The 24,853-nt window shown below is 41.1% G+C and overlaps 1 protein-coding gene across 1 annotated transcript in view; it reads left to right on the forward strand.

The window, feature by feature from the left end:
* LOC125710245 (NALCN channel auxiliary factor 1-like) overlaps positions 1–18,600 on the forward strand; it is a 72,636-nt gene extending 54,036 nt beyond the window's left edge. Inside the window, exons 2-3 of the mRNA XM_048979789.1 lie at positions 13,307–13,478; positions 14,201–18,600. Coding sequence (XP_048835746.1) covers positions 13,307–13,478; positions 14,201–14,493 — 465 coding nt within the window. The 3' untranslated portion in view covers positions 14,494–18,600. The remainder of the gene's footprint in view (positions 1–13,306; positions 13,479–14,200) is intronic.
* Positions 18,601–24,853: the final 6,253 nt, after the last annotated feature.

The following is a 24,853-nucleotide window of genomic DNA, read 5'->3' on the forward strand; positions in this document are numbered from 1 at the left end:
AACTCTGTTGGTTAGACAGCTTGCTGGTCTTGCCCTGTCCTGTCCCCTCCCCACACCAACCCCCTCTAATTCTCTGTGCTTCTTCAAATACTGTTAAGTCTCGAGCAGCCCGAGGTGCCACATGGTAGAGGTTAACCACCCAATAATGCCCCCCGCCACTTTCAGTTTCTGCTTCCTTTACTTGTGGTGTTGGACAGAGTGATGGTGTGTCAGAGTATGATCCAGTCAGTTTGAAGAAATGCGTTATTTTAAACATAGTGATGTCATCCATTCATCTTCGGTAGCCATTTGTCCTACTCAGGGTCACAGGGGTTCAGAATATATCCCAGAGGCTATGGGTGCAAGGCAGGACCCCAGCCCCTCGCAGCAGGCGCACACACACCACACACACATTTTTTTTAACCTCATCATGCTTTTGTACTGTGGGGGTAAACCAGAGTACCCAGTGGAAACTGCATGAGGAGACAGAGAGAACAGGCAAAGTGCACCCACAAGGAGCCGAGGTTGGAGACGTAAACCCTTTGGTCCCTGCTGTGCCATAGCTGTGCCATTTAACACAGCACATAATGGAATAATAAGTTGTGCTCTCTGGGAATAGAAGGATTAATTCATCTATCTGGTCATCTTCTACACCACTTATCTAGTCCAGGGTCGAGGTGATCCTGCAGTTCGTACCAAACGTCAAGACAGAAGACGCCTTGGAGATGATGCCGATTCATTGTAGGGGAGTGTAATTATTGTATGGGATTTCACTATATCTCTTGTGCTTTTCTATGCATTAACCTGAAAACATTTTCAAATAATGAATTCACAATCAATGAAAAACTATTTCACTATCAACCGGCACTTTATAAATCAAAGGTTTTATGTTTTCATTTTTTAGCATAGATATGGATGTATATTGTCTAGGTACATTAAAATACAAATACTGTAATCTGAAGCCCTGGAAGTATCATGTTGTTCCCTGTATTGCAGTGAATATAACATAAACATGCTCAGTGTGTTACGTGCCATTTCAGGGCATAGTTTTTTAAGGTCAGCGTAAGAAAACCAAGTGTTTGTAAATGTCACTGAGCTGTTTGAAGTGCTGACACTCACTGCGTAAGCAAGAGGAGTCGGAATAGACAGTATAGCTGTAATATTACACCAGAGTAAGTATTTAACCAGCAGAAAGCTAAGCATGAAACAGCCTCCTTTACAAATGCTAAATTGTAATACTGTTGTGAATTGTATGTAAAATCACATGTACTTTGTTCTTGGCAGAAGAGCTGCAAAATCACTTTTTAACAAAACACGAGTAAGATATGTCCGTTGAAGTTAATGTTTTCCAGGAAATATTTTCAATATCTTTGTCACCCACATAGCTTCCTGACAGTCTCAGAACACACACACACACACACACACACACACACACACACACACACATATATAACCAAGCCAGTTTTAATATGAAAAAATAAAATGACGAATTCTTTACGTGCTTTTACATTTATATGTTTAAGCATTTATACAGTTTTGAATTATAATTTAATACAAACCAGATTAATTAGTAAGCCAAAGATTCTACTCTGTAAAGTAAAAATACAGAATAAAAATCCAATTAAATATATGTATGTTCTAGACTGTATTTTTAATTTCTCAGGAGAAATACAGAATATTTCAATCTTAACTCAGAAAACACATGGCACAGGCTGGGGAGAGAAGAGGAGCTTATCGGGGAGGGGATCTATCAGGGTAACAGGGACAGGGCAGGGACACGTGGGGGCAGCGGACAAAACCCAAGTCAGACATGCGGGGCAGGAAAAACATCAAAAACATGGGGGGGTGATAGACTCATTTTATTCCTACAATGGGAAGGAGTGTCTAGATTATGTCTATGATCACAGTCACATGATACACGTTACTTTAACAATAACCATCACAAAATGAAAAAAGAAACATCTGCTACATTAGGAATAACTGAGATTTTTTTAACTGATATACATGATGAATGGAAAAGGCAGAGACGCAGTACAGTGACCTCAGCCATGTAGTACCTATGGTGTAGATAAAATGGGGCTTATCCAGGATCCCGCAGAGGTATATTTATTACACTCTAATGAGTCTCCCGCGTGATTCTTCAGATTATTTTCCTTTGAGAGAATGTGAGAGATGTGAGTTAAAATAGTAGGTTTCATGTTTGTTTTTGCTGACCTAATTTTTATGTAGGAGACATCCTGAGGTCTTCCAGACACTCTGCAGGTGCCACTGCCGATGTTACCACTATGACAATTATTATTATTACTATTATTATTATTATTATTATTATTATTATTGTTGTTGTTATCAGTTGTTGTTGTTGTAGTAGTAATATACATCCACGTCTACATCCAATTATGAAATTTCCTTGAGAAAGTTATTTAAAATTAAATGAGAAACATACTGTTATGAAAGCTTGCCTCCTCTACTGGGAAACTGGCAACGGGGTAAACATTCAGAATGGGAAGTTAAAAAGGTGCTGGGCGGATTTACTCTGGTTCCCAAACCAGATGAAATACTGTCCTGCTCAAAAACTCTCAGTCCTAATGACCTAATGGGCCATAAGGGATGTTGGGCAATTTGGAACTATTTCCAAACGGGCAACCAGGCTGATACATAATGCAAATACAGTACTGTGTAAATGTCTTAGGCTGTCAAAGAAAATTAAGTATAAATGATCTTCATGCTGGTGTAAAATGATGATGTTATGTCTGTCAAAGAGTATCAGCTTAGCCATTTCAGAACATCTCCTAATGTCGCCCCAATATTTGTAGCAACTGTCCAATATACCAATGTATTTTTTTGACTCAACCATAAGCTCACCTCGTTTGGCTAATAAATACCTCATTGAATTTTTAAATTAATTAATTAAGAGAGCCGGCGGAAAAAATTTGTGAGTACATGGAATATCTGAAGTGAACCTGAGGAGAGGTTTGGGAACTGAAGCGGTGTTTATCCAGCCATCCAGCACGATATCAGTAACTTTCTGGAGAACTGAAGAAATCCCTGTTAGTTTTTATTATTAATCTTAATTTGCAAGTGTTCTAATGTTAAAATTTATTTTACATATGCAGTTCCAGTCTAGAAAGAGGGAGTTTGTACTCTTCTCTACATTTTAGAATAATTATAAAGACACCAAAACTATAACATATAATGCACTAACAAAAAAGTATTAAACAAAATAATTGGTTGAGAGGTGGGGGGCAGCTCTGTGGGTTGGAACTCAGAAGGTTTCCAATTAAAATCCCCTAGTTGTTGAAGTGATCCCAGCATTGGGCTCTTGAGCAAGGCCCTTAACCCTATTTGCTCCAGGGACCGACTGATCCGACTTCCTTGTCTAGGTCAGTTCCATGAGGTGGCCTCCTGGGACCCTTTTCCAGCTGTCTGGAAGGAGGTCTATAAGCTGAGCATAACTGGCCGTTCTTCCTTCACTCTCTGGTCAAACACCGGCCAAAGTCATCTCTGTTGTCGTTTGGTCATGTGATGCGACACTATCTCTCCCCTTTGTAAGTGGCTTGGCGTGTCCAGTCTTTTGAGTGGTACTGTACTTAATACCAGATAAATAGCTTTAAACATTTCCTTTGACTACCTAAGGGTTTTGCACTGTATGTTTAATACATTCGGGTATAAGTTCCTCACAGGGCCCATGCATGCTCAATAGGCAACTTAGAGACAGTCATGAGCCAAAGTGCATGTCTCTGGAGGACAGGGGAAACCCAACATGGCACAGGGAGAGCATGCAAGCTCCATAGGTAGAATATAAATGGGATTTTAACCTCCAGTCTGCAGGTGTGTGGTATCAGTCCTACCAACTGAGACACCATGTTGCCCTGTACTATGATGTAATATAATAAATAATATAATTTTAATTATTAATTTAAAATAATGTAAAACATTGTATTATAAATGTGAGGAGATTAAAATAATGGCCACAAATCATTCCCAAAATTCCCTAAAATCTTAATTGCAAATATAGCTGGAATTTATGACTGTGCAGTCATTGATGATAGTCAGAAGGTGTCTGATTAGTTTTGAGACATTAATTAAATATGCTTAATTAAGCTTGAGAATTATGGCGAGTGGTATGACTTCTTGAAGCAGAAGCTGAAAGCTTGGGAAAGGTTATGTACCTGGTTACTTTGGGAGAAAATTCCTCAAGATTTTTTTTATTTGGATTTGAAGATTACAAATGTAATTAACTTGCAAAATTGGGAATAATCACAAGTCATTAGCATATGATTATTATAAGATATTTACTCTTTCTGAGGAAATACTTGTAGTTTATACTTTTCCTTATCAGCGATTTATTTCCTTGTTTATGAGTCTTCACCATCATTTCCCTGCAGATCATTTACACCCAACAAGTGCAGTAACTGTGTTTAGATGAATGTACCCCATATTACGGTGAACGTTATTATTTTGTGGTATGTGGCACCCCTGAATGATTTATACCACCCAGATGTTTACCTGACAGTCTCTGATTAAAGACTTCTTAAAAATCTTTTATGTTCTCCATTGAAGCAACTTTCAAACCTTCTAGGTGATTCAGAACTCTATAAATATGTTTCTTAAGATGGGAAAACACACAGACACACACACACACACACACACACACACACACACACACACACACATATCCAAGCCTGTTTTAATGGCTTTTATATATGTATACACACACACACAGGTAACTAAAAAATTAAGAAACCACAGCACAATCTTTTGATTCACTCATTTCTCAATTTGTGGGTGTGTGTCTGTAAATAATATATATTTTCTGGAAACTGCAGCCTGGTTCTTCCCTGTTTCTCATTATTGAAGGGCTTCTTCCTTGCTTTAAGGGACCTCAGTCCTGCTTCTAGGAGCCTGATACAAACTATCCCAGCAGTGCACCTCACACCTGCACATAATGCTTCCTGTTCCTTTTGAAGGTCACTTGATGTCATCCTATGATACGAGTACATGAGAAAATGTTGGGAAAGTTTAACGGTCATCTCTGGCATCTCTTTATCTGGCTGGTTTCTCATCTTTCCCAGTGCCCACTGCTGGCTTAGAAATTTTGAACCAGGAAGAATCCTGCTGCTCAGTGTAGCCTTCTAACAGACCTAGGATTAAACCAAGATTTAAAAATGTAGGTTTGTTTAAAAATATAGAGTGGTGTCTTAATTTTCTCCATGGCTATGTGTGTGTGTGTGTGTGTGTGTGTGTGTATATATATATATATATATATATCCATCGATCCATCCATCCGTCCATTTTCCAAACCACTTATCCTACTGGGTTGCGGGGGGTCCAGAGCCTACCCCGGAAGCAATGAGCACGAGGCAGGGAACAACCCTGGATAGGGGGCCAGCCCATCGCAGGGTGACACTCACACACCATTCACTCTCACACACGCACACCTACAGGCAATTTAGCAACTCCAATTAGCCTCAGAATGTTTTTTTTGGACTGTGGGGGGAAACCCCACGACGACATGGGGAGAACATGCAAACTCCACACACATGTGACCCAGGCGGAGACTCAAACCCGGGTCCCAGAGGTGTGAGGCGACAGTGCTAACCACTGCACCAACCATGCCACCCCCTATATGTATATATAGTGCAACTGACATTTCGTATTAAAAGTGCTATAATAAAGTCATTCTTCAAAGAGTCAGTTTTGTTATTACCTTGAAATAATTATGTAATTAAGCTGTTATTCAAACTCACTTTAAATAGATATTCCTTCTTTGTGTTATTTTCATATTAGTTTAACATTCTGTTTTTGGAACATGCATTGTCATGCTAAGACATTGTCTGATGAATAGGTTTGATTGGGCCGCTCATGAACATGGGAGACCTTCTGCATTGGAAGCCAGTTTCATTCAAATGCATCCTTCTGTTGTGAACCTCTGCTCATCGAAACGTGTGTAGCAATAAAATTAGATCAGTTTGCGGTTGGTTACATTGGACCTGCGCATTTTCGCTTGCTGGGATTTCTGACGTTGTTTTCCTGATTTACTTTCTAGATGTAGATGTTTCCCAAATTTCGGAAGCACAGAACATTAGGAGGAGAAAAAAGAGACAGTGGTTTCATGCCACTGCTGTTGCTCTTTCTGTCGCCCCTCGAAACTCGGTGCCATACTGGGGATGGTGCAGCGGTGAGGAGGATGTCAGGACAGTCCTCTGGGGAACCAGCATAGCGGCAGCGGTGTTCATTCAGAGGACACCAGACTCTCAGTCGTCTGCTGTCCAGCCTGCGATCCCCAGGAAAGAGTTTAATGATGTCTGTGGAATGTAAAACAGTTCTGATTCTGCCAATATGTGAATGAATTGTTGGGTAGATGTAACACTGTGAGGCTGATATTAGGAAACTGGACATCGTGAAGCAGACTGTATGCTGTATGTATATAAAGTATCACTATTATCTGGGGGAACACCTCGCTGGCTCAGAAGGTAGTTCCTTTGCCTCGTCCCTCCTAGGTTAGGGGTTTCACTCTTTCTTCGTCTTTGCACATTCTCTCTATTTTACTGCGACTTTCCTACCGCAATCTGAAGCCATGTGGCTATGCTAATTAGCATCGCTAACATACCTATGATGGTTGTATGTGCCCTATGATGGACCGGCATCCCCTTTCAAGGTGTACCCCAGCCTTGTGCCCTGTGTCTGGGATAGGCTCCAGGTTCCCCCGCGACCCTGACCAAGATGGATGGTTGGAAGATGGATGGATCTAGGAATTCTGGCAGTAACCACATTGACTCGTGAGGCATGTCAGGTCAGGGATGGAGCTTTCTGTGGATTCCTGGCTGTGTCCTGATGTCCTTTGTGCTGCTGTGATCTCGCACCATCTCCTTGCCCCATTGTTCTGTGAACATGGCCAGTCATATGTTTTACTTCATGTCTTGTGTTTACCATTTTAGCCATATAAATTATTTGTGAGCTAAACTTAATAGCTATGAATTGTTTATGAAATAACAATATGATGTTTGACGTTATTAATATGTTCTTGTCGAATGTCAGGATATTTTATTCAGCATTATGTTCAGGGTAGATTGGAGGACATTTTTAAAGAGAAACCAGCCTTTTCCCTTTGACTTTTGTTCCTGTGCAGGGTTTATAGTGATAAATCGTCTGTTGTTCTGCCGGAATTCTCTTGTATTTCAAGTGAAACTGATCTGGGGTTTATTATGTTAACTTACGTGTCAGATACTACAGTAGGACTGGGGTTTGAATCTTTTACCTATTCTGTGTGTGTCAGGTTTGTATGTTTTCTCTATCCTCTGGACACTCTGCTCTCCTCCTTCAGATCAAATTCATTTGTTTAGCCAAATTGGCATCATTAGATTACAGATAGTATGTGTGTGTGTGTGTGTGTGTGTCTTTGTTTATATACATGGACTGGTGTGATCTCCAGGGTGTATCCCTGCTGTGTGCCCAGTGCTGCAGGGTGCTGAAAACAGGCTGAAAGTTAGAACAATTCCAAGGAACCCCGAGTGACAAGGGCCCTAAAAATACGGCACATGCAACACAATACGCTGGACTGGATAAGGGGTTGGGAGATGGACAGAAGGTACTGCAGTGCAGGTATAGCAGGTACTGCAGCACTGGCAAAACTCCTGTTGGTGAACATGATAAAGGAAAGCACTGTGGCACATGTGGAGGTGGCTGAGGCAGCACCTGGAGGGGGGGTAGGGGGGGGAGTGGAGCTGCTGCAAGTCCGTCAGTGACATCGTGTGGAGTCAGCAGGGCTGCGAGTGAAACACTAGTGAACATCAATGACAAAATCTCCAACCAAGCAGCAGAGACATTAATACTAATGCAGGGAACCCTTAAGAGGCCTTCTTTAAATTAAGTTGTGAGCTTAATTATAGTAAAATCGTGCAGTCCACAAGGGGAGACGGTGTACTGGCGGATCATTTAGCACCAAAAGTGAAAAACTAGTGCAACACAGGTTCTAACAAGGTTCTATAATTTTCAGTACTTTTGATCATTTTCTGCATACCTATGAATCCTTCAGGAAAACAGTTTCATCCAACAGTGTTAACATATCGGTCAGTCGTTTGCAGATAGTCCCTTTAATCAGCCTAGCAGGTAAAGGTGGGTGTACGGTTTGGCATCTGACCATCCATTGTCTACAACAGCACACGGGTTGTGCTTTCGGTGACATTAGCCCCACATCCATTTGTAAATTGCAGAATTAAAATACAACGAACACTCACCCAGTCATTGTGACCGGGCTTTCAAGTACAGTATAATCAAGGGTTTCACATTATAATTAATATCAAGGGTTTCATTTGGAAATACCCCTGATTCAGATCCACTCAATATGCCGGTGCGCTGAACGGCTGGACGGGGCGTGTTGCAGTTTGAGCCGGAACACAGATGGAGGATTCTCCGATTCCCCCATTTCCGGGGCCACTAGGAAGGTCAGGCTCTCGTACAAATGAGGCTCTCGTGATGTAACCACAGACGTCCACCATTCACAGACCCTATTCGGTTATTGGTGCCCATTCATCCATCTAACTTCCAACCGATCGCCCAGTCGAGGTAAGCGTGAGCCTGGAGTCTGTCCCAGGAAAGGCATGGCAGCAAGGCAGGGGAACACCTTGGATGCCCGTCCATCGCAGGGCACACACACGTCACCGGTTTTGGGAGGAAACTCTGCACGCATAGAATGGGATGGGATTTGAATCCTCAAGCCAGGATGAGACAGTGATACTCACCATGAGGCTGTGACGTCATTATAAAATAGAAATTCTGCCTCTTAGGTCCATACCACACACCTGTAAGTTTCTCTCCAAGACCCGTTGTCCATTTTATCTCAAGTATTGAAATCCATTTTGCCTCTTAATGTGTGATGTATGATGTACCAAGATAAAATTCCCATTCAAGCCCGACCTCTCTGTGTCACAGGATTCCCTTCCTGACCAGTGCACGTCATTCACAAACTTACAGTATGACCGTCAAAGCATGGACCATTCTTAATCAACCAGCCATTTAGAGCCCCTCTAATGAGGTTCCCCACCAAACACCGGGCCAGCATGTGGCTCCCCGGGTATGACACTGTACCTATGGTCTTAACGTCACTGGTTCAGATCCCATTGTCAGCTGAGTGATTTCACTATGGTGCCCTGAAGCAAGGCCCCCATTTCCTTCTGGGACTGCCTGACCCTGCTTTCTCTAAAAACACATGTTGCTAAAACATCCGTTAAATATAAAGTAATTGTTTCTAGCCTCCTGAACGACATGTTTGCATGGATGTAAGTTGCTGCTGAACACTGGCTTATTTGCTCCAGTGAATCGTGTGACTAAAGGTGACTAAAATCAACACATTCACGGAGCCGACACGCCACACTCTTTCAAAGCATGACATTCTTTCCAGCTGTGAAACTGGGATGGTCACATGACACCCAGGGCAACGGAGCACGGAAGCATCGCGTACAAAAAACCTCACATAAAAAATATGTTTTTGAGTAATTCATTGAACGTCAAGAAACACATCTATAACGGTTTTCTTGTACATTCTGGTACATAATTATATGTTTTTAAAGCTCTTTTCTGTGCTGTGTATTTTCTTTTATTGGATTCTTTTTTTATATAAATGCCAAACCCAGTGCTGACAACTGCAGTGTAGTCGCATTATAGGATCAAAAAATTGAAACTCTGGTACCATCTACTGGTCAATCTGCCAGCACTGCCATTCAGTTAATGTACATCCACAGACGACGGTCTCGCAGTGTAACACTGCCACTGAGGCTTCTTGTTTGTCTTATAAAGACTTTTGTTCTCTTTTCTTTGACTCCTATTTAAACTCTCATTTAAATTCCTTTCCAGAAGTCACCTTGCTAAGCTGTTCTATACTCGGCAAGCACTACCTCATCCGCTGGCGGTCCTGGGCAGAGTCCGTCTCAGCTGGTTGTGTTTGAAAGTGCAAAGCTTTGCCTTGTATTCACCAGTGTACCTCCGCGGAGGTTAACGTGTTTGCGAGAGGCTGTGCTCGTCTTTGTTTGGGGACAACGAAGCGCGCACTTGTGTCGCCTGCCAAATTTCTGTCCGGCCTCTTCCTGTAGAGGTCATTGTCTGAGTGCTGACAGAGATAGGAACATGGGCTCCTAGCACTTTAGAAATACTGTAATATTCCACCATCCTGGCTATGAAATTGCATTGTTATGGCAACAAATCAATTAAAAAGCCCATTATTATGAATGTTTTGGCTGATCTTAAGAAGACATGCCGCTTATGTAAGCTCTCCAGAAAGCCTCACATACGGATTACTGTAAAATACAGTCTTTATTGGTTGTAGAAGGCAGTCTAATGAATGTGATAGATGGCTTATGGAGGTGTCCTGATGATCACGTGTGGAGCTCTTGCAGTTCGTGTTTGCGTGTAGGGTTACCACACGTTGCGGTTTCCCCAGACACGTCCTCCGTTTGGGCCCCTGTGTGGGCGATTTTTCAGAAATCGGCGGTTTGTCCGGGTTTAGTGCTGCAACCCACATGACCCAATAGTGCAAGTTACAGTGGAGTAGCAACTGAAGGAAAAGGCAACGATTTTCAATATACAGTGACCACTCAGCGTCGTGGCACAATGTTTCCCAGGCTTGTGAGCACGAGCTCTTTACAAATGAAACAATATGCATCCCTACATGAAGTCACCTTCCAGAAAGTTCTTAAACATCTTACATAGTGACATTCAGTGAGCGACAGGGCATCCTCATTTCGGCTCACCGAATATGGTGACCCTATTTGTGTGCGCAGGCCTGGAGGAAATGCGTCTCTCTCTAGCTTAGGGCGCCTGTGTTCGGGATTAAAATCTTGTGGGTAGCAGAGTAATCACATCAGTATTTGTTTCAAAATTATAAGCAAATTTTCGATTAGTCGACAAAGTCAAATTGCGAATTACGTTTCCATTAACGGATGCAAAGTGAATAATACTTGCCGTTTACAGACACATTCTGCAAGATTAAGGTCCATGTATTATACTTCAACATGAAGCAGGTTTTCTACAAGTCAGTAGCTCTTGAAGAACTAATTATCATTTTATCTGCTAATTCGCAATTTTTTTTCCATTGTTTGTGTTTTGAAAATTACTTATTTTTTGAATCTATCACAAAAGCCGCCTCAATCAAACATAAAAAAAATCAAGATATTTAATGTTTCTCCAAAATTTTACTGTTTCCATTAAGGATTTTCCAGTTTACATCTTCGAATTGCCCAGAATTCGATGTAAAAGCCACTTCCCCTGGGCCACTGAGTCATGGCTGATCCTCACTTGCACTTTGTTTTAGACAATAAATAATTTCATCTGCACTTATGGCATCATGCTTTAATGCATGCCAGTGATTGTGTGTCCTGTCTCTCATTGCCTTGCACCAAGGCGTTCGGTAGATTGAGTTTGACGATGTATCTACTTGGCCAGTTTGATCCTTTCTGGTGTGGCAGCAATTTGTCAACAAAATATAAAACTCTCTATTCATGCAAGAAAACAGCTCACCTTAGAAATGGAACTGAAGGATATCGCACTGTGTTGGAACAACTGACTCTTGGATTACTGCCAGCCCCACTGCAAATGCAACCTATGTCGCTGTGAAATAAGCTTAGACAATGTTGTAATAGCTTGCTGCACACAACAAGATCTATGCTTTAGTCGTTAGCAAATGAGTCAAGTTTGACAGGTGAACAAAGGAGCATCACAAGTTTTTGTTTTGTGGTCTAATTGGGAAATCATTTCATCCATCTGTCAGTCCGTCTGTCCGTCCGTCCGTCCGTCCATCCATCCATCCATCCATCCATCCATCCATCATTTTATCCAGTACAGGGTTGCAGCTCAAAGTTATCAGTGGTTGAGTTTACAGAATCAAGCAACTTTTTACAATGACATACAGAGTTAATTTAAATGTACAGTCATAGAGGGCAGCTTTTAGGGTGGGGGTGAATCCTGCCTGGGGCATTTGGAGTTTGTGTGTTCCCCAGAATCCCCAGCTTTCTCCTGCAGTTAAGTGATTACATGCATTTATGTCTCTGTACTGAGTTTTGTATGTGAGCGAATGCTCCCTGTGATGGACTGCCATTCCATACTGTCCCCTGCCTCTTGCTCAAATCTCAAACCATTCCATGTTCACAGTGACAGTGATTATAGAGGATGAATGGATACTGTACATCGGACATGAAATATATAAGTTTAATCCCTTTTTAAAAAATAGTTTATATACAGACACTCCTCTACTTATGAACTTTCAACTTACGAACTTTCAGACATACAAGCGTCTGTAATTGTATACCGATTACCATTATGTCTTTCAAATAAAAGAGAATCCATTAAGAAGACTCTGAACTGTACCAAAGACTCCCAACAGAAACAGTTATGTAGTAAGTTTAAAAATGTGTTAACTGGAAGTTAATTTACAGAGATTACATATACATTTTGCTGTTAAAAAAGACAGGAATTTTGATATTAATGCATAACTTACACTGAGATACATGGCACATTTTTGTTGTCGTGTTTGTATTAGGCTTTTAGGATTTTAAGATTAGGCTGTGTCATAAAAGGTTCCATCTGTAACTGTGTGTAGTTTCAATGTACAATAATGTTGTTTTGGTGCTTTTTTTAAGAAGCAGATCTGGATGCATTTAGATAAAATGCAAGAGTATAAAAAGATCTGTTTATCATGGAGGAATCGCTTGTGTTGAATTTCAAATACGATATCGATGTTTTTCCATTTATAGCAATTTTCCAAAACATTTCTGCATGGTGCACAAAGTGTCTGGGGGTTGCACTGTCACCTCACGGTCCTGGGGAAGCTCATGTAGCGTCTGCTCTGCAAGGGGGATGTTTTCACAGCCCCCCATTATTCCCCTGGACACCCAGGTATACTCAGCACTCAAGCATGTCTAGGGGACCGCTGTCTCTAAATTGTCGTTATCGTCTGAATGCAAGGGCGGCCTGCAAAGAACTGCGTGCACTCTGTTTCGCACTCTGAAGACCCTGCTTCACTATTGTAAACAGATAGACAGTTACTGAAAATGAAAGGATATTTTTTCCTCTGGCCTAAAAATGATCCTTTTTTTTTTTTTTTGTTGAACTTGAAACACATCAAATACTCACAATAGAAACCCTGCAGAGTAAATGACAAGGCTCGGACAGTGCTGAGTCTTAGCTGACAGTCAGGTGTTCCTTTTCCCTTGCATCACGAGATATTAAATGTTGTGATTAGCGACACGGGGATTGTAGATATCAGAGGTACAGTGAATATCGCTATTTAACTTCATGACAACCTGAATTGTCACACATTACATCTTGTCTCTTACAGATGGTCTACAAATCCTGGCTTTGCTCCCAGTACTTCCAGACGACACAGATGCATTGCATTAACAAGATCCCATGCAAGCAATATTGCCTGGAGGTTCAAAAGAGGTGTCCATTTATATTGCCAGACAATGACGATCTCATTCACGGAGGAAGCCCAAGTTTTATATGTACAGGTTTGTTTGGTTGCCTTATGCTCACAGACACATGACGATCCTGCAGTTCATGCTACTGAACAACGCACTGTCCATATGTTGGCTAATGGAAAGTAAGCTGATTTCATGACATTGCTTAGCCATAATTGTAGCAGTTTGAAACAAGTGACACCCTATGGTCAAAAATGGTATGACAGTTCGATTCCTGTTAGACCAACAATGTAGTTTGTGTAGAAAGTGGGCAGTTAAGTGACATGGCCTCACAGTATAAATCATTTTATTGGTGTTGTTTGCTCGAGTTAATTCCATTAATTCACTTGAATTATGTCCTAGGAAAATAATAGTGCAACTCAGTAAAGTTATATTATAGGGTGTACAATGTGCAATTACAACACTAATTTTAGTTATCTGTAATTCCTCTGCGCTTGTACATGGGTATTTAACGCCATGAGTCACCCTCAGTAAAGGCCTTTTGCTTCAGAACTACAAGCAGATCTTTATGTTATCAGTCTGGTTCACTTTCTCTCTCAAGGTCTATTCTGCATGATAAGCAGATTTATATGTTTCATAAAAACGTTCCGAGTTCTAACAGCTATGCAGCCATGTTCTGTTTCTAATGACAGCAGCTTCTGTAGTGAATCCTTTCATTCAGCATGGATTCCAGCTACGATCTCTTAAATCATGACTACATGTATATATGTTTTATATATATATATATATATAGTATTATTTTTACTTTGCAGGGCTTTTAGAAAATCATCTGTCCAACTCCAAGGCAGAGTGCTGCGACGTCCGATGGGATTTTAAACCCAATAACCGTTCCGAAGGGACGGTAAAAAGGACTCATCCCTCGTGCTACCACAAGACTTCAGTCACCACCTCGGCGGCATCCAGACTCTGTAACACTAGGCTGAAACTCTGCATGCTGGTCCTGGTGCTTTTACACACCATCTCCACGTTGACTGCAGCACAGAACTCCATGGGCCTTGACTTCTGGGCCGTCACCACGGTGGAAGAAGGTTCCGGCGAGGAGTGACGGAAAAGTGCTCCAGCTCGGGTAAACTTGCCAGGCCTCACGCGCGTATTCTCTTCTTTTTTCTTTTTTTTTTTGCAATTCTGGCGGCCGCAGAAAGAACCACAGATGGAGAATGGCATCTGCCGAAGTCTCCCTGACTATGGAGCGGGATTTGCGACTGGGAGTGGAGATGGTGGAGCGGAAATAAAAGAAAAAAAATGACAAGAACAAGACAACAGCACAGCCATCGCTGTGACTAATCCTTCTCTGAGACTGAGTTCTCTCACACGATTTTATACATTATGCTTAACTTTTTGGATTTTTTTTTTTTTGCCTAGATTACAACAGGATTTTCTTTGTCTTCAGATATATTTTTTTGTTAATGAGTAACTTAGAAGAAAGGGGATGATTATGGGGAACATGGGTTGTTAGCCAAACATGAAGCGAAAGCGATCTTGTCCAGCTGGTAACTCTCTGTGCATTTTCTCTTATCTCATTTGTAAAACTACACATGGATGCTGCTGCTTCATTTTAATGTTGTGGTAAAATTGGGGGTTTATTGTTAGTATGTCCAATGCAGAGACAAACAGTCACACAGAGACACCCATTGAACCCAGCGTTCAACCAACCATAGCCTGACTTGAGTCAGTATAAGCCCTAAGCATACATAATCCTGGTGTTGCCCGTTGACACGGAGATCATGCAGATCCCCCTTTATGTTACGGTACTTTTCATAACACTGGCTGAGTTTTGCAGCCTTGTCTTACCTGGAAACGAAACAGATCAGACATAATGTGCTTTGTGAGTGTCTTGTGCTCCTCTGGAAGTCTTAGAGGTGTTGGTCAGGCTAAATAATTGGGTGTTGATAAAAATATAAACATAGGCTCTTAGTCAACATGTCTCCTGTCCTCGTGTGCTTGGTTAGAAGATGTTCTGAGTGCCTCACAGACAACATCCTTAGTCTGGGTTTCACCGACCGATACAGGGTGACACAGAAAATGCTACCAAAAAAACAGAATAACAATTACTAAGCATTATACTGAACATTGGGGATTTTATAACAACAGACACCTCAGATTGGACAACTGAAAGGGTCTCATTATATATTAATGTGCCACAGAAAGGCCTTGTGGAGAAGCCCTTGATGTTAGCTGTGATCTTCAAGGTTTGCGGGTCGCAGTCCTGTTGCCATATGGCATCTGCTGTGTTTATTCCATGCAGCGTTCTTGGCCAAGTCAGCTTACGTGATTGAAATTTTGACTTCCTGGTTTGTTCTGGTGGTTCCACCTCAGAGGTTCTTAACATAGGGTTCTGGTTTTTGCTGCTAATGTTTTACCATGTATGAAAATGAAGACAGATGAGTGAGGTGGAGAGAGGCAGCTTTTTGCAAAACGTTTTTGGTTGCTGGTAAGTTGTTGCTGTGATGATAATAATGGATTGCAGCATTAAGGTGGATTGAACCCTGCCTGACTTTTCCTTCTGTGTGAGTCACGCACTTTCCCACATGGACTACATGAACAGTCCTACTTCAGTGGCGTTGACGATGCAAGGAAATGGAGACATTTTGATGGAGAGGCCAATGCGTCAAAATGTAATTCGGGTTGCACAATGTGACCAAGAATTACCACTACTTATTCAAAAAAAAAAAACATAACTACCCCTTCTGTATTTCATCTTCTTATTTTGAGCATCTTGCATTGAGCAAAGGGCTTTTATGATGTTTACATACCAGAAGAGAACATGAGAAAACACCTACAGGTTACCATAAACTCACAAATAAAGACACGCTCTTACACTTGTGCCCATACGCATGTACAAAGGCCTTGGTCCCTCAGCTAGAATGACATATTAAGAATGAGCCTCAGAAGATCTGACACTTCTCTCATGTTTTGCTTTACAAGAAGTAAGAAGAATGCAGTTTGAAAGGCATTCAGCTATGCCTGGAGGTTAGATATAAGGGCTGTATTTTTTCCTGTTTGTTTCAAACAGTCTTTGGTGGTGTGAGGTTACAGGTGCTTGCAGGGCACATAACAGAGAGGAACAATCAACAAAGTTAGCGCATTAGCACGCACGAAACCTTAGTATGATGTGGTCACTGCGCATGGAATCGCATTTAAACCAGCATCATGGATCTCAGAACATGGAATTTCTACTTTTTAATAGTTAAGCATTACTGCTACAAGTGTAAAATTGCTAAACTGATATATAATAAAGTCTAAAAATAAAAGGAAATCTGAAACGCTAAATGAACATTCCTGCCCTTATAAATATTATTTAGCCAGCATTTATGAATGCAATGTCAAAAGTCATTTTTTTAAACTGTACATCGGAGTAAAGAAAGTTTAACATATACTCTGGCGCTTTTAACTGACTATGTGTTTTGTAAATAAAATGAGAGGTGATTTTTGCCAAGGAAGCAATACCATGTGGTCATTCCTCTGTAGCAAAAAGCCCCCATTTAGGTTCCTGTTTGTCTGATAAACCTGCCTACTCAGTTCACTCCTCTCCGTTTTCATCTATATATTTGTTTTTAATCTACCTCTCTCCAACAAAGGACGGCGACTCAGCACGTGTCCCGGCTACTCACATCGACCAGACGGAAAACAATAGCACAGATCGCGATTACCCCAATGCTCGTTAAAACTATTGTGTCACACACTGCACCTCAGCCCCGCAGATCGCACGGTTTTTGATATGATAGAGATGTGGTGGGGCGGAATAGTTTTTTCTTTATTTTTACCAGTCAGCTGGTGGAAGCGCCAGAGCTCGAGGTGATTCATTTGTCTCAGTGCGTCGCTCTCAAAGCAGAGTGACGGAAGCTGGCTACAGCAGTATTTTACACAGGACTGAGATTCTTAAGCTATGCAAATGAAAGCTTGGTCATCATCATTGCCCGTTTAACAGTAATGAAACTGCTATAGAACACATAATAGTCGGTAACTTGTTTTCCGTAAGTGTGGGAGGGTGACTTAATAAAAATTGAGAAATTAAGGATACTGAATACAGCATGATGGACGATGTAGACTATGGGTATTTCCTGTTAAATTCACGTTCAGGGTATGAATAAGTAAAAAAAAAATCACCAAAGGCCCTACGGGATTTTTATTAAGCTGGGGGCATAAGATGGGCCATAATTCATAAAGAGGAACCAACCTAATCATTAGCCAATGATATGTTTAGAATTGGTGAATGACAGGAGAGGGGGCACCCCAGGAGCGAATCATCTTTCAGTTTGGCCCACTGATCCGTGACCCTGCCCCTGTATGAGCCCTTGTACAGGAGAAATACTGGTTCTGAGATCAAGGGACATGGGACCTATTGATGATTTAAGAGAGATCAACAAAAAGTATATTCCCATGCACATTCCTTGGGATTAAGGGAGAGCTGCACGATATTACGATTCTGCTGAAATTAACCCTGTTGTTTACACTGCAAGCATGAAAGAAACGACATAGTTTATGGTTCTGATTTCATTTGTATGTATGTTTCGATCTCCTTGTTTTGTGTGTGCTTTAAATATTTGCCTTGATTTATTGAACCTTGTGAAAGCCATTGCAGAAGCCCAGCTGAAAGACGTCCCCCCCCACCTCGCACAACTTCTTTACATTAAGCAGGCATTTAGCAGAATCCGAGACACTGCACTAACTATGCAAATGTCTCTGTAAAGTTCACTGTAGCCAAGCCAACGCAAAACAGTCCGGAATGCAATTTGCCGACAACCTTTTCTCGGCCTGAAGTGGAAGTTTTCATTTAAGTTTATACATAGTGTATATTGGGTGGGTCACACTCGTTTTATCCAGTACACAGCTTTCATGAATGAATGTAAAAATGAATGCCTACTTAATGCAAAGTGCTACCAAAAAGTAAAACAAAAATACAATCAAAAAATATCATGTTCGCGGAAATGTGTATTTTTTTAATATTCATTGACAGTAGGGACAGTCGTTTCGTGTTGTCATTTGGGTAAGCGATTTTTGGATTTTATTTTATTTTTTAACTGTTATTTTATAAATCCTGTTGATCTATGCACTGCAGTCTTTTCTGTTTTAGATATGCTACAAGATCGCTACCTAACTTTTTTTTTTCTTTTCTCTTTGGTCACTTTCATTTCGTTTATTTTTATGACGCTGGAAAAATCATCGTTTGGATTTCAGTTTAATTGTGTTGGATGATGTGTTATATCAGCAGTAGGAATTTCCTTAGAGTTTTAGCCTTTCAAAAAAGTGTGGGGGTGGGGTGGGGGGGGGAGGTGGTTAAAAACGTAAGGCATATAAAGATATTATTATTACTATATTACTGGTGATATGTAACATGATAGACTCTTTAGTTCAGTAACTATGTTTAATTTTTTACAAACGACTTTGATGAGATAATTTATAAACAATTCCAGTCATGATCTTTTAAAAAGTATGAAATACAGCTACACTTATCAAAATAATGTTCTAATAAAAAATAAACATATATGAATTTACACTTTCTGTGGTTCTTTCTTTTAATGGTGGTCGTTGTATTGCCGTGTCTCTGGAGCAGTTGATCCTTCATGTGTTTTAAGATCATTTGAAAAAACAAAACAAACATGTATGAACACAAGACATGAAAATGGCACGAAGCACAAAACCAGGTCCATACGTGCTGAGTTTGCATGTTCACCCTGCAGCCCAGACGCAGGATGTTAAGGTAATTTGATTGCGTTTATTGGCCCCTCGGTGTGGTTTAATAGCTGAGTCTCCCAATCCTTGCGTCACAATCATGTCATTGCCACTAGAGGGCGCTAGAAGGCTGTCGACGGTCCCTTATGAATTTCATCGTCACTGATCAGGCTTGGTTGGGGGTTACAAGGCCAGGCAGTCCATCGCAGGGTTCATACATACATACATACATAGACAAAGCCCATATCATACAGTCAATTTATGAGACATTAATCAGCCGAATTGCATGTCTTTGGAAGAAATGATAGAGGGAAAACATGTCAACTCCATGTACTTAATCTTATTATCTGAGGCACCCATTGGTTTAATTCCACATACATAATTATTTTGATCCTGAAGTCTCTTCCTAGGACATAAAATTAGAACCTTTTATCAGCTTGTAATTACTCATATCAGTCTTTAAAATGTAATCACTCACATCAGGTTCTAAGATTGTGTTCCAAGGGAATGCTAGACCATGCAGTCTCCGCTGCCCCCTGCAGTTATGCTGGTAATGGATCAGCACTACAGGTACCTCATATCACAGATGTTCAGCTGATGATGAATTCAGTGCCATATTTGTGGAACCATTCCCAGAAATGTTAGCCTGGGGCATAAGGCAGTATTTACATTAATTTATTTAGCAGATGCTTTTATCAAAATTGACATGGAATTCAAAAGAGGGGTCAGCCAAACCCTGGAACAATCAGGGTTAAGGGCCTTGTTCAAGGGCTTAACGCTGAAATGACTCATTTTCAACAACTGACTGTTTTTCAAGTGTGTTTCCTTTTGCATAATAAATCATGAAAGAAAGAAAGAAAGAAAGAAAGAAGTTATATACATATATATAAAACTTGACATTGGGTTTCATTCACCAGTGTCGTTTTTCTCAGATTATGTTCTTCAGACCGTTCCAGGAAGTTCCTAAGAAAAATCTACGTCAGATTGATAACGTGGCCTTAAACCAAAGAACTGTTCGCGAATGTGTTCTTATAATTAAAACGCATGTCAGTCCCAGTCGTCCCTAATTAGCGTAGGTAAACACCCCGACTAATATGCATAAAAGGGCACGAGACTGTAGGGCCGGGGCAACACGTAGGGCCCCCCCCCGCCCCAAATCTGGAAATATTTGGAAAAAAAAGGAAAGCGATACTTTTGAGTTTCGCCAATCCCCTTCATAATGGCGCCTGGTGATTTGACGCATTTCCAAGAGCACGTGCCTAAGCTTTCATTATGTATGAACGAGGCAAAATAGCTACGCTAGGGCGAAACATAAACCCAACTACCTAGCAGTCCTATGTCTGACAAAATCATCATCATGTAATAATGTAGATGAGTAAATTTAATTAGTTAGTAGAGTTTAGCTATGAAATGGGTTTTTTAATCTATATTATTTAGTATAAATATAAATATTTAAAATTCTTTCTCATTTCGAATCTTTTCACAATCTGAATGTTTTCATGTGTGCCCATTGCGATGTCCAGGGGCCTGTACTACGAAGCGGGGTTACTGGCTTATTGGGGTAATTTGTCGGATTTAAGGTACCACAGTTTAAATGGATATCATTTTCGTTCACTTACGTTTTGCTCAGACTACGTAGATTATATTCTGAAAGAATGTAAAAATGAATATAACGTAGATTATATTCTTACCAAAGAACAAATCCCAAATACGAAACCATTAATGCATGTCAGAATCTCCATGAAAACTGCGGTAAGTACACTTTAAGAAGAAATCTCTTCTTAAGGACGGCTGGTGAATGAGGCTCATTGTTTTAAAATATTTGGAAAGAGTTATGCTTTATTTCTCTTAAACAGATTACTGAAACGGCAAATTAAAATCCCTAATACGTTGGGCTTAAATCAACATCTTCTGCTACTAGTTTATCACCTTCTTTTCATTTCACTTGGGTCCCAAAAGCAGCGTTTATTTGCATTTACATTTATTATTTGTTGCCTAAAGTCATGTCTTAAGGGTTAAAACAAAATCATTCAATGTCCCTCCCACCTGCATCCCCTCGGGCGACACATTTACGCATTACACTTTTGTTTCCTACGTAAATAACCATGCGTCGAAGTGAAAATGTAACATTTATTTAACAGCGAAGTAAAATATATTTAACAGCGTAGCCTTCAGTGTTGTCATTGTCAGGTCTTTGTAATGCGGTATAGCACCTTTCTGACTCACACACCTGTTGGTACATCTATTTTCACTGTTGTGTTTCCCTAACAATTACCACTGATATCGCTCTACATGGGCTAACCATCCCTGACATTTCCATGGCTTAGCAAACGTATGGTTACCTATGTAACATAATTTACTGTGAATAACTAATGCTGGAAGCATTCTTCATGGCTTTATTAACCCTGACATAATTCACACGGATAATATAATGCTGACACCGTTCTCTGTGACTGTACATTGCCACCTTGTGGTGTTTTCTGGTAAACACGCCCTCGTTTACGTGTCAAAGTTGGAAATAAGATTGGACAGTACCATTACTGCCAAGTATAGCGATAAAATTGGCCTCAATTTTCTGTCTCAAGTAAGATATGTAATGCATGTATAAATAGCTAAAGTGAGTACCGGACCTGCTGAATTGAGTACCAGGAATTACTGCAGGTGAACGATCAGATATAATGATCATCACTCGGATTTCTCATTATATGACTTGGCAACAAATAGCAGATGATGGACAGTAATCAGTAATGAATACGGAAAGACATACTGTGAGTTTATTTTTGGAGAAATTCATTCAGCAGTCACAAATCCAATATCACAGGCTTTCTGAAGACTGCCAGTTATCCTTCATGCAAATGACTGAAGTTCACAGTGATACAGAGCTAATGTAATCACTGAGCAAATTTATGCATTATGGGTGCAGTGCATGGGTCCAAACTGGATGTGAGTGAACAGCAGAAAAGGCTAGGAAGTCCGTTTTTAGATAAGAATTCAGAAGCCATCTGATCACTTAAAATATCTTATGGTCAGCAGACCCATACAGTAATCATATCATGGATGAAAAATCAAAGACCCATTAAATCAAAGCCATCTTCTAAATAAGCTGCTACTGTTTTTCAGCTGCCCTGGCTGATGAATTATTTTGGAGTCAGTTCATTTGAGAAAAATGTTGATTTTTTTTTCTTCTTTCTGCAAGGCTGAGCTCTGTAAGCTCTGATGCAGGAGTCGCAGCTTATGATGTCACCTCAGGAAGACTGAGGCTCTCCAACCTAATCATGCACACAGGAAGAAGGACAACTATTCCTGGTGGCAGATATTTTTGTTTAAATGCTGCTTTTCCCAAGCGCAGAAATTACTATTAATCTGCCGTCCACTTGCTATGTGACTCTTTCACTGTCAGATGCGTTTCTACTCTAAAACTAAAGGAAGCAACACGATTTGCGATACATGGGCCATAACACCATAATGCATTGATTTTATTGCACTTATTAGCGTCTGCATCCCAGGTCTTTTAGCTGATAATAGAAAATTTAGGGAAAGAATTTATCGGGATGCAAAGTAGAGCTGGAGGCCGAGTGCTGACCCTGAATATTGGATGAGAGGATAAACTCAGCAGGCTTGGTTAATAAAGCTGTATACCTGACCCTCACATGCCCCCTACAGGATGATGCCAAGGAGACCATGGGTGTCAGCAGAAAGGGCATGACATGCAATGGGGTATAACAGAGGATACAAACACATCTCGGGCTGATGCAATAAATCCCCAAGTTCGACTCAAGAAATCAAAAATTAGTTTTCAACTTTGTCATAGATGACATCAAAGTTGTAGTTCTGTTATTCATTATCATTGTGTTTTTCATTAAAGACTTGTTCATTTTTGTCCAAAATATGCTCCATACACTACTATCCATCCATCCATCCATCCATCCATCCATCCATCCATTTTCTGTCACTCATCTGTGTTCCGCTTGCAGGGGCAGCAGTCTGAGCAGGGATGCCCACACCTCTCTCTCCCCAGCGACCTCCACCAACTGCTCCAGAGGGTTACTCAGGTGTTCCCTGACCAGCCAAGAAATGTAATCTCTCCAGCGTGTCCTGGTTCTGCCTCAGGGTCTCCTCCTGGTTAGTACCTGAAGGACGGATGCGTCCGAGAAGCATCAAACCACCCATGCTGACACCCTATCTCTAAGGTTGAGCTGAGACAACCTGCAAAGGAAACTCATTTCCATCACTAGCATCCACGACCTCACTCTTTCAGTACCTACCCTAGAGCTCATGACCAGAGGTGATGGTAGGAATGTAGATTGACCTGTAAATCGAAAGTTTCACATTCCGACTGAGCTCTTTCTTTTCCAGGAAATACCAGCACAAAGTCCACATCACAACTGATACTACACTGATCCACCTGTCATTTAAACCTGTCACTTAAACCTGTCACTTAAACTCCTCCACTTGAGGCTGTGACTCATCTCCAACCTTGGCAGAGCAATCCACCCTTTTCCGTTTGAGAACCATGCCCTTAGACTTAGAGCTGCTGATCCTCATCCCGGCCATTTCACACTCGGCTGCAAACCACACCAGCATATGCTGGAGGTCACAGCTCGATGCAGCCAACAAGATCATCTTTGGATCTTCAGATCACCTGTGAAATTAAAAATGCCACCCTGAGGTCACCAAAGTAGACATATTCCACCCTCCCACTGCACCTACAAATTCTGTCCATAAAAGCTGTGAACATAATCAGCGATAAAGGGGTAAGCGGAGTCCAACACCCACCAGGAACAAGTTAACGTTCATCTGTTAACATTGCTCTTATGAATTTATGTAGCATTATTAAAACTATTTGGTGGCAGGACTGGCACTCCAGTCACTGGAAAAACCTTCGCGCTGTTCCATTCCATTCGAACTGCAGTGGTGCCGCAGTATCACCCACTGCACGGTTGTGTGGTGGGTGTGGTCACACACTGTATCAGCGCCTGCTCCTCACTTTTCTATTAAAATGAAATGGTCCCCTGTTAGACCAATCACAGGGCTGCATAACCAGCCCAGCTAAGCTCAGAGCGAAGTCATGAAGGGGACCAAGAACATCAGCGATGGAAGGCTCTCTGCCCTGAGGAGCCTGCGCACTGGGGACAGTGGATAAACTCATCAACAGCACTAGATTCACTGTATTGCAAATGCACTGTGGGCAACAAATACAATACTCTGATTATATTTATCCAGACGTTGGCCTCATGCAGCTTCTCAGATCAACCTTGATGGGAAAATGAAGATAGCAAATGCAGCATAACCTCCGAAACACCGAGAACACAAACAGAGGTGGCTTTGTGTACAGGATGGAGTTTGCTTGCGACCTGACAGACAGGCACTGATCACAGAGCACAAGGCAAATTCCCACTCCAGGACCATTTGCCTGCGCCAGGATAAGTACTGGCCATTTGTGGCCAGATCAAAACACGGAATACGTAATCTGATACAATCTGGTATTTGCATGCGTTTATATTTATGCTTGTCATTACCAAATCTCACCAGCAGAGGGCACTGCGATTGTTTAATTAAAAAGAAGCCGCTATGCAGAAATGTCACGCAAAGCCTGCATTATTACATACACTCCAAATGGAATTTGTCCAGAAATGTTGCTCCAGCACATACATGAAGCTGGACCTGTCAGACAGAGACACTGTTCTTTGATGATAAAAGGATATAGTGAGTCTGAGGGCTTGTTTTGCTCT

The sequence above is a fragment of the Brienomyrus brachyistius genome, chromosome 16, assembly GCF_023856365.1.
Source record: "Brienomyrus brachyistius isolate T26 chromosome 16, BBRACH_0.4, whole genome shotgun sequence".
Taxonomy (NCBI): Eukaryota; Metazoa; Chordata; class Actinopteri; order Osteoglossiformes; family Mormyridae; genus Brienomyrus; species Brienomyrus brachyistius.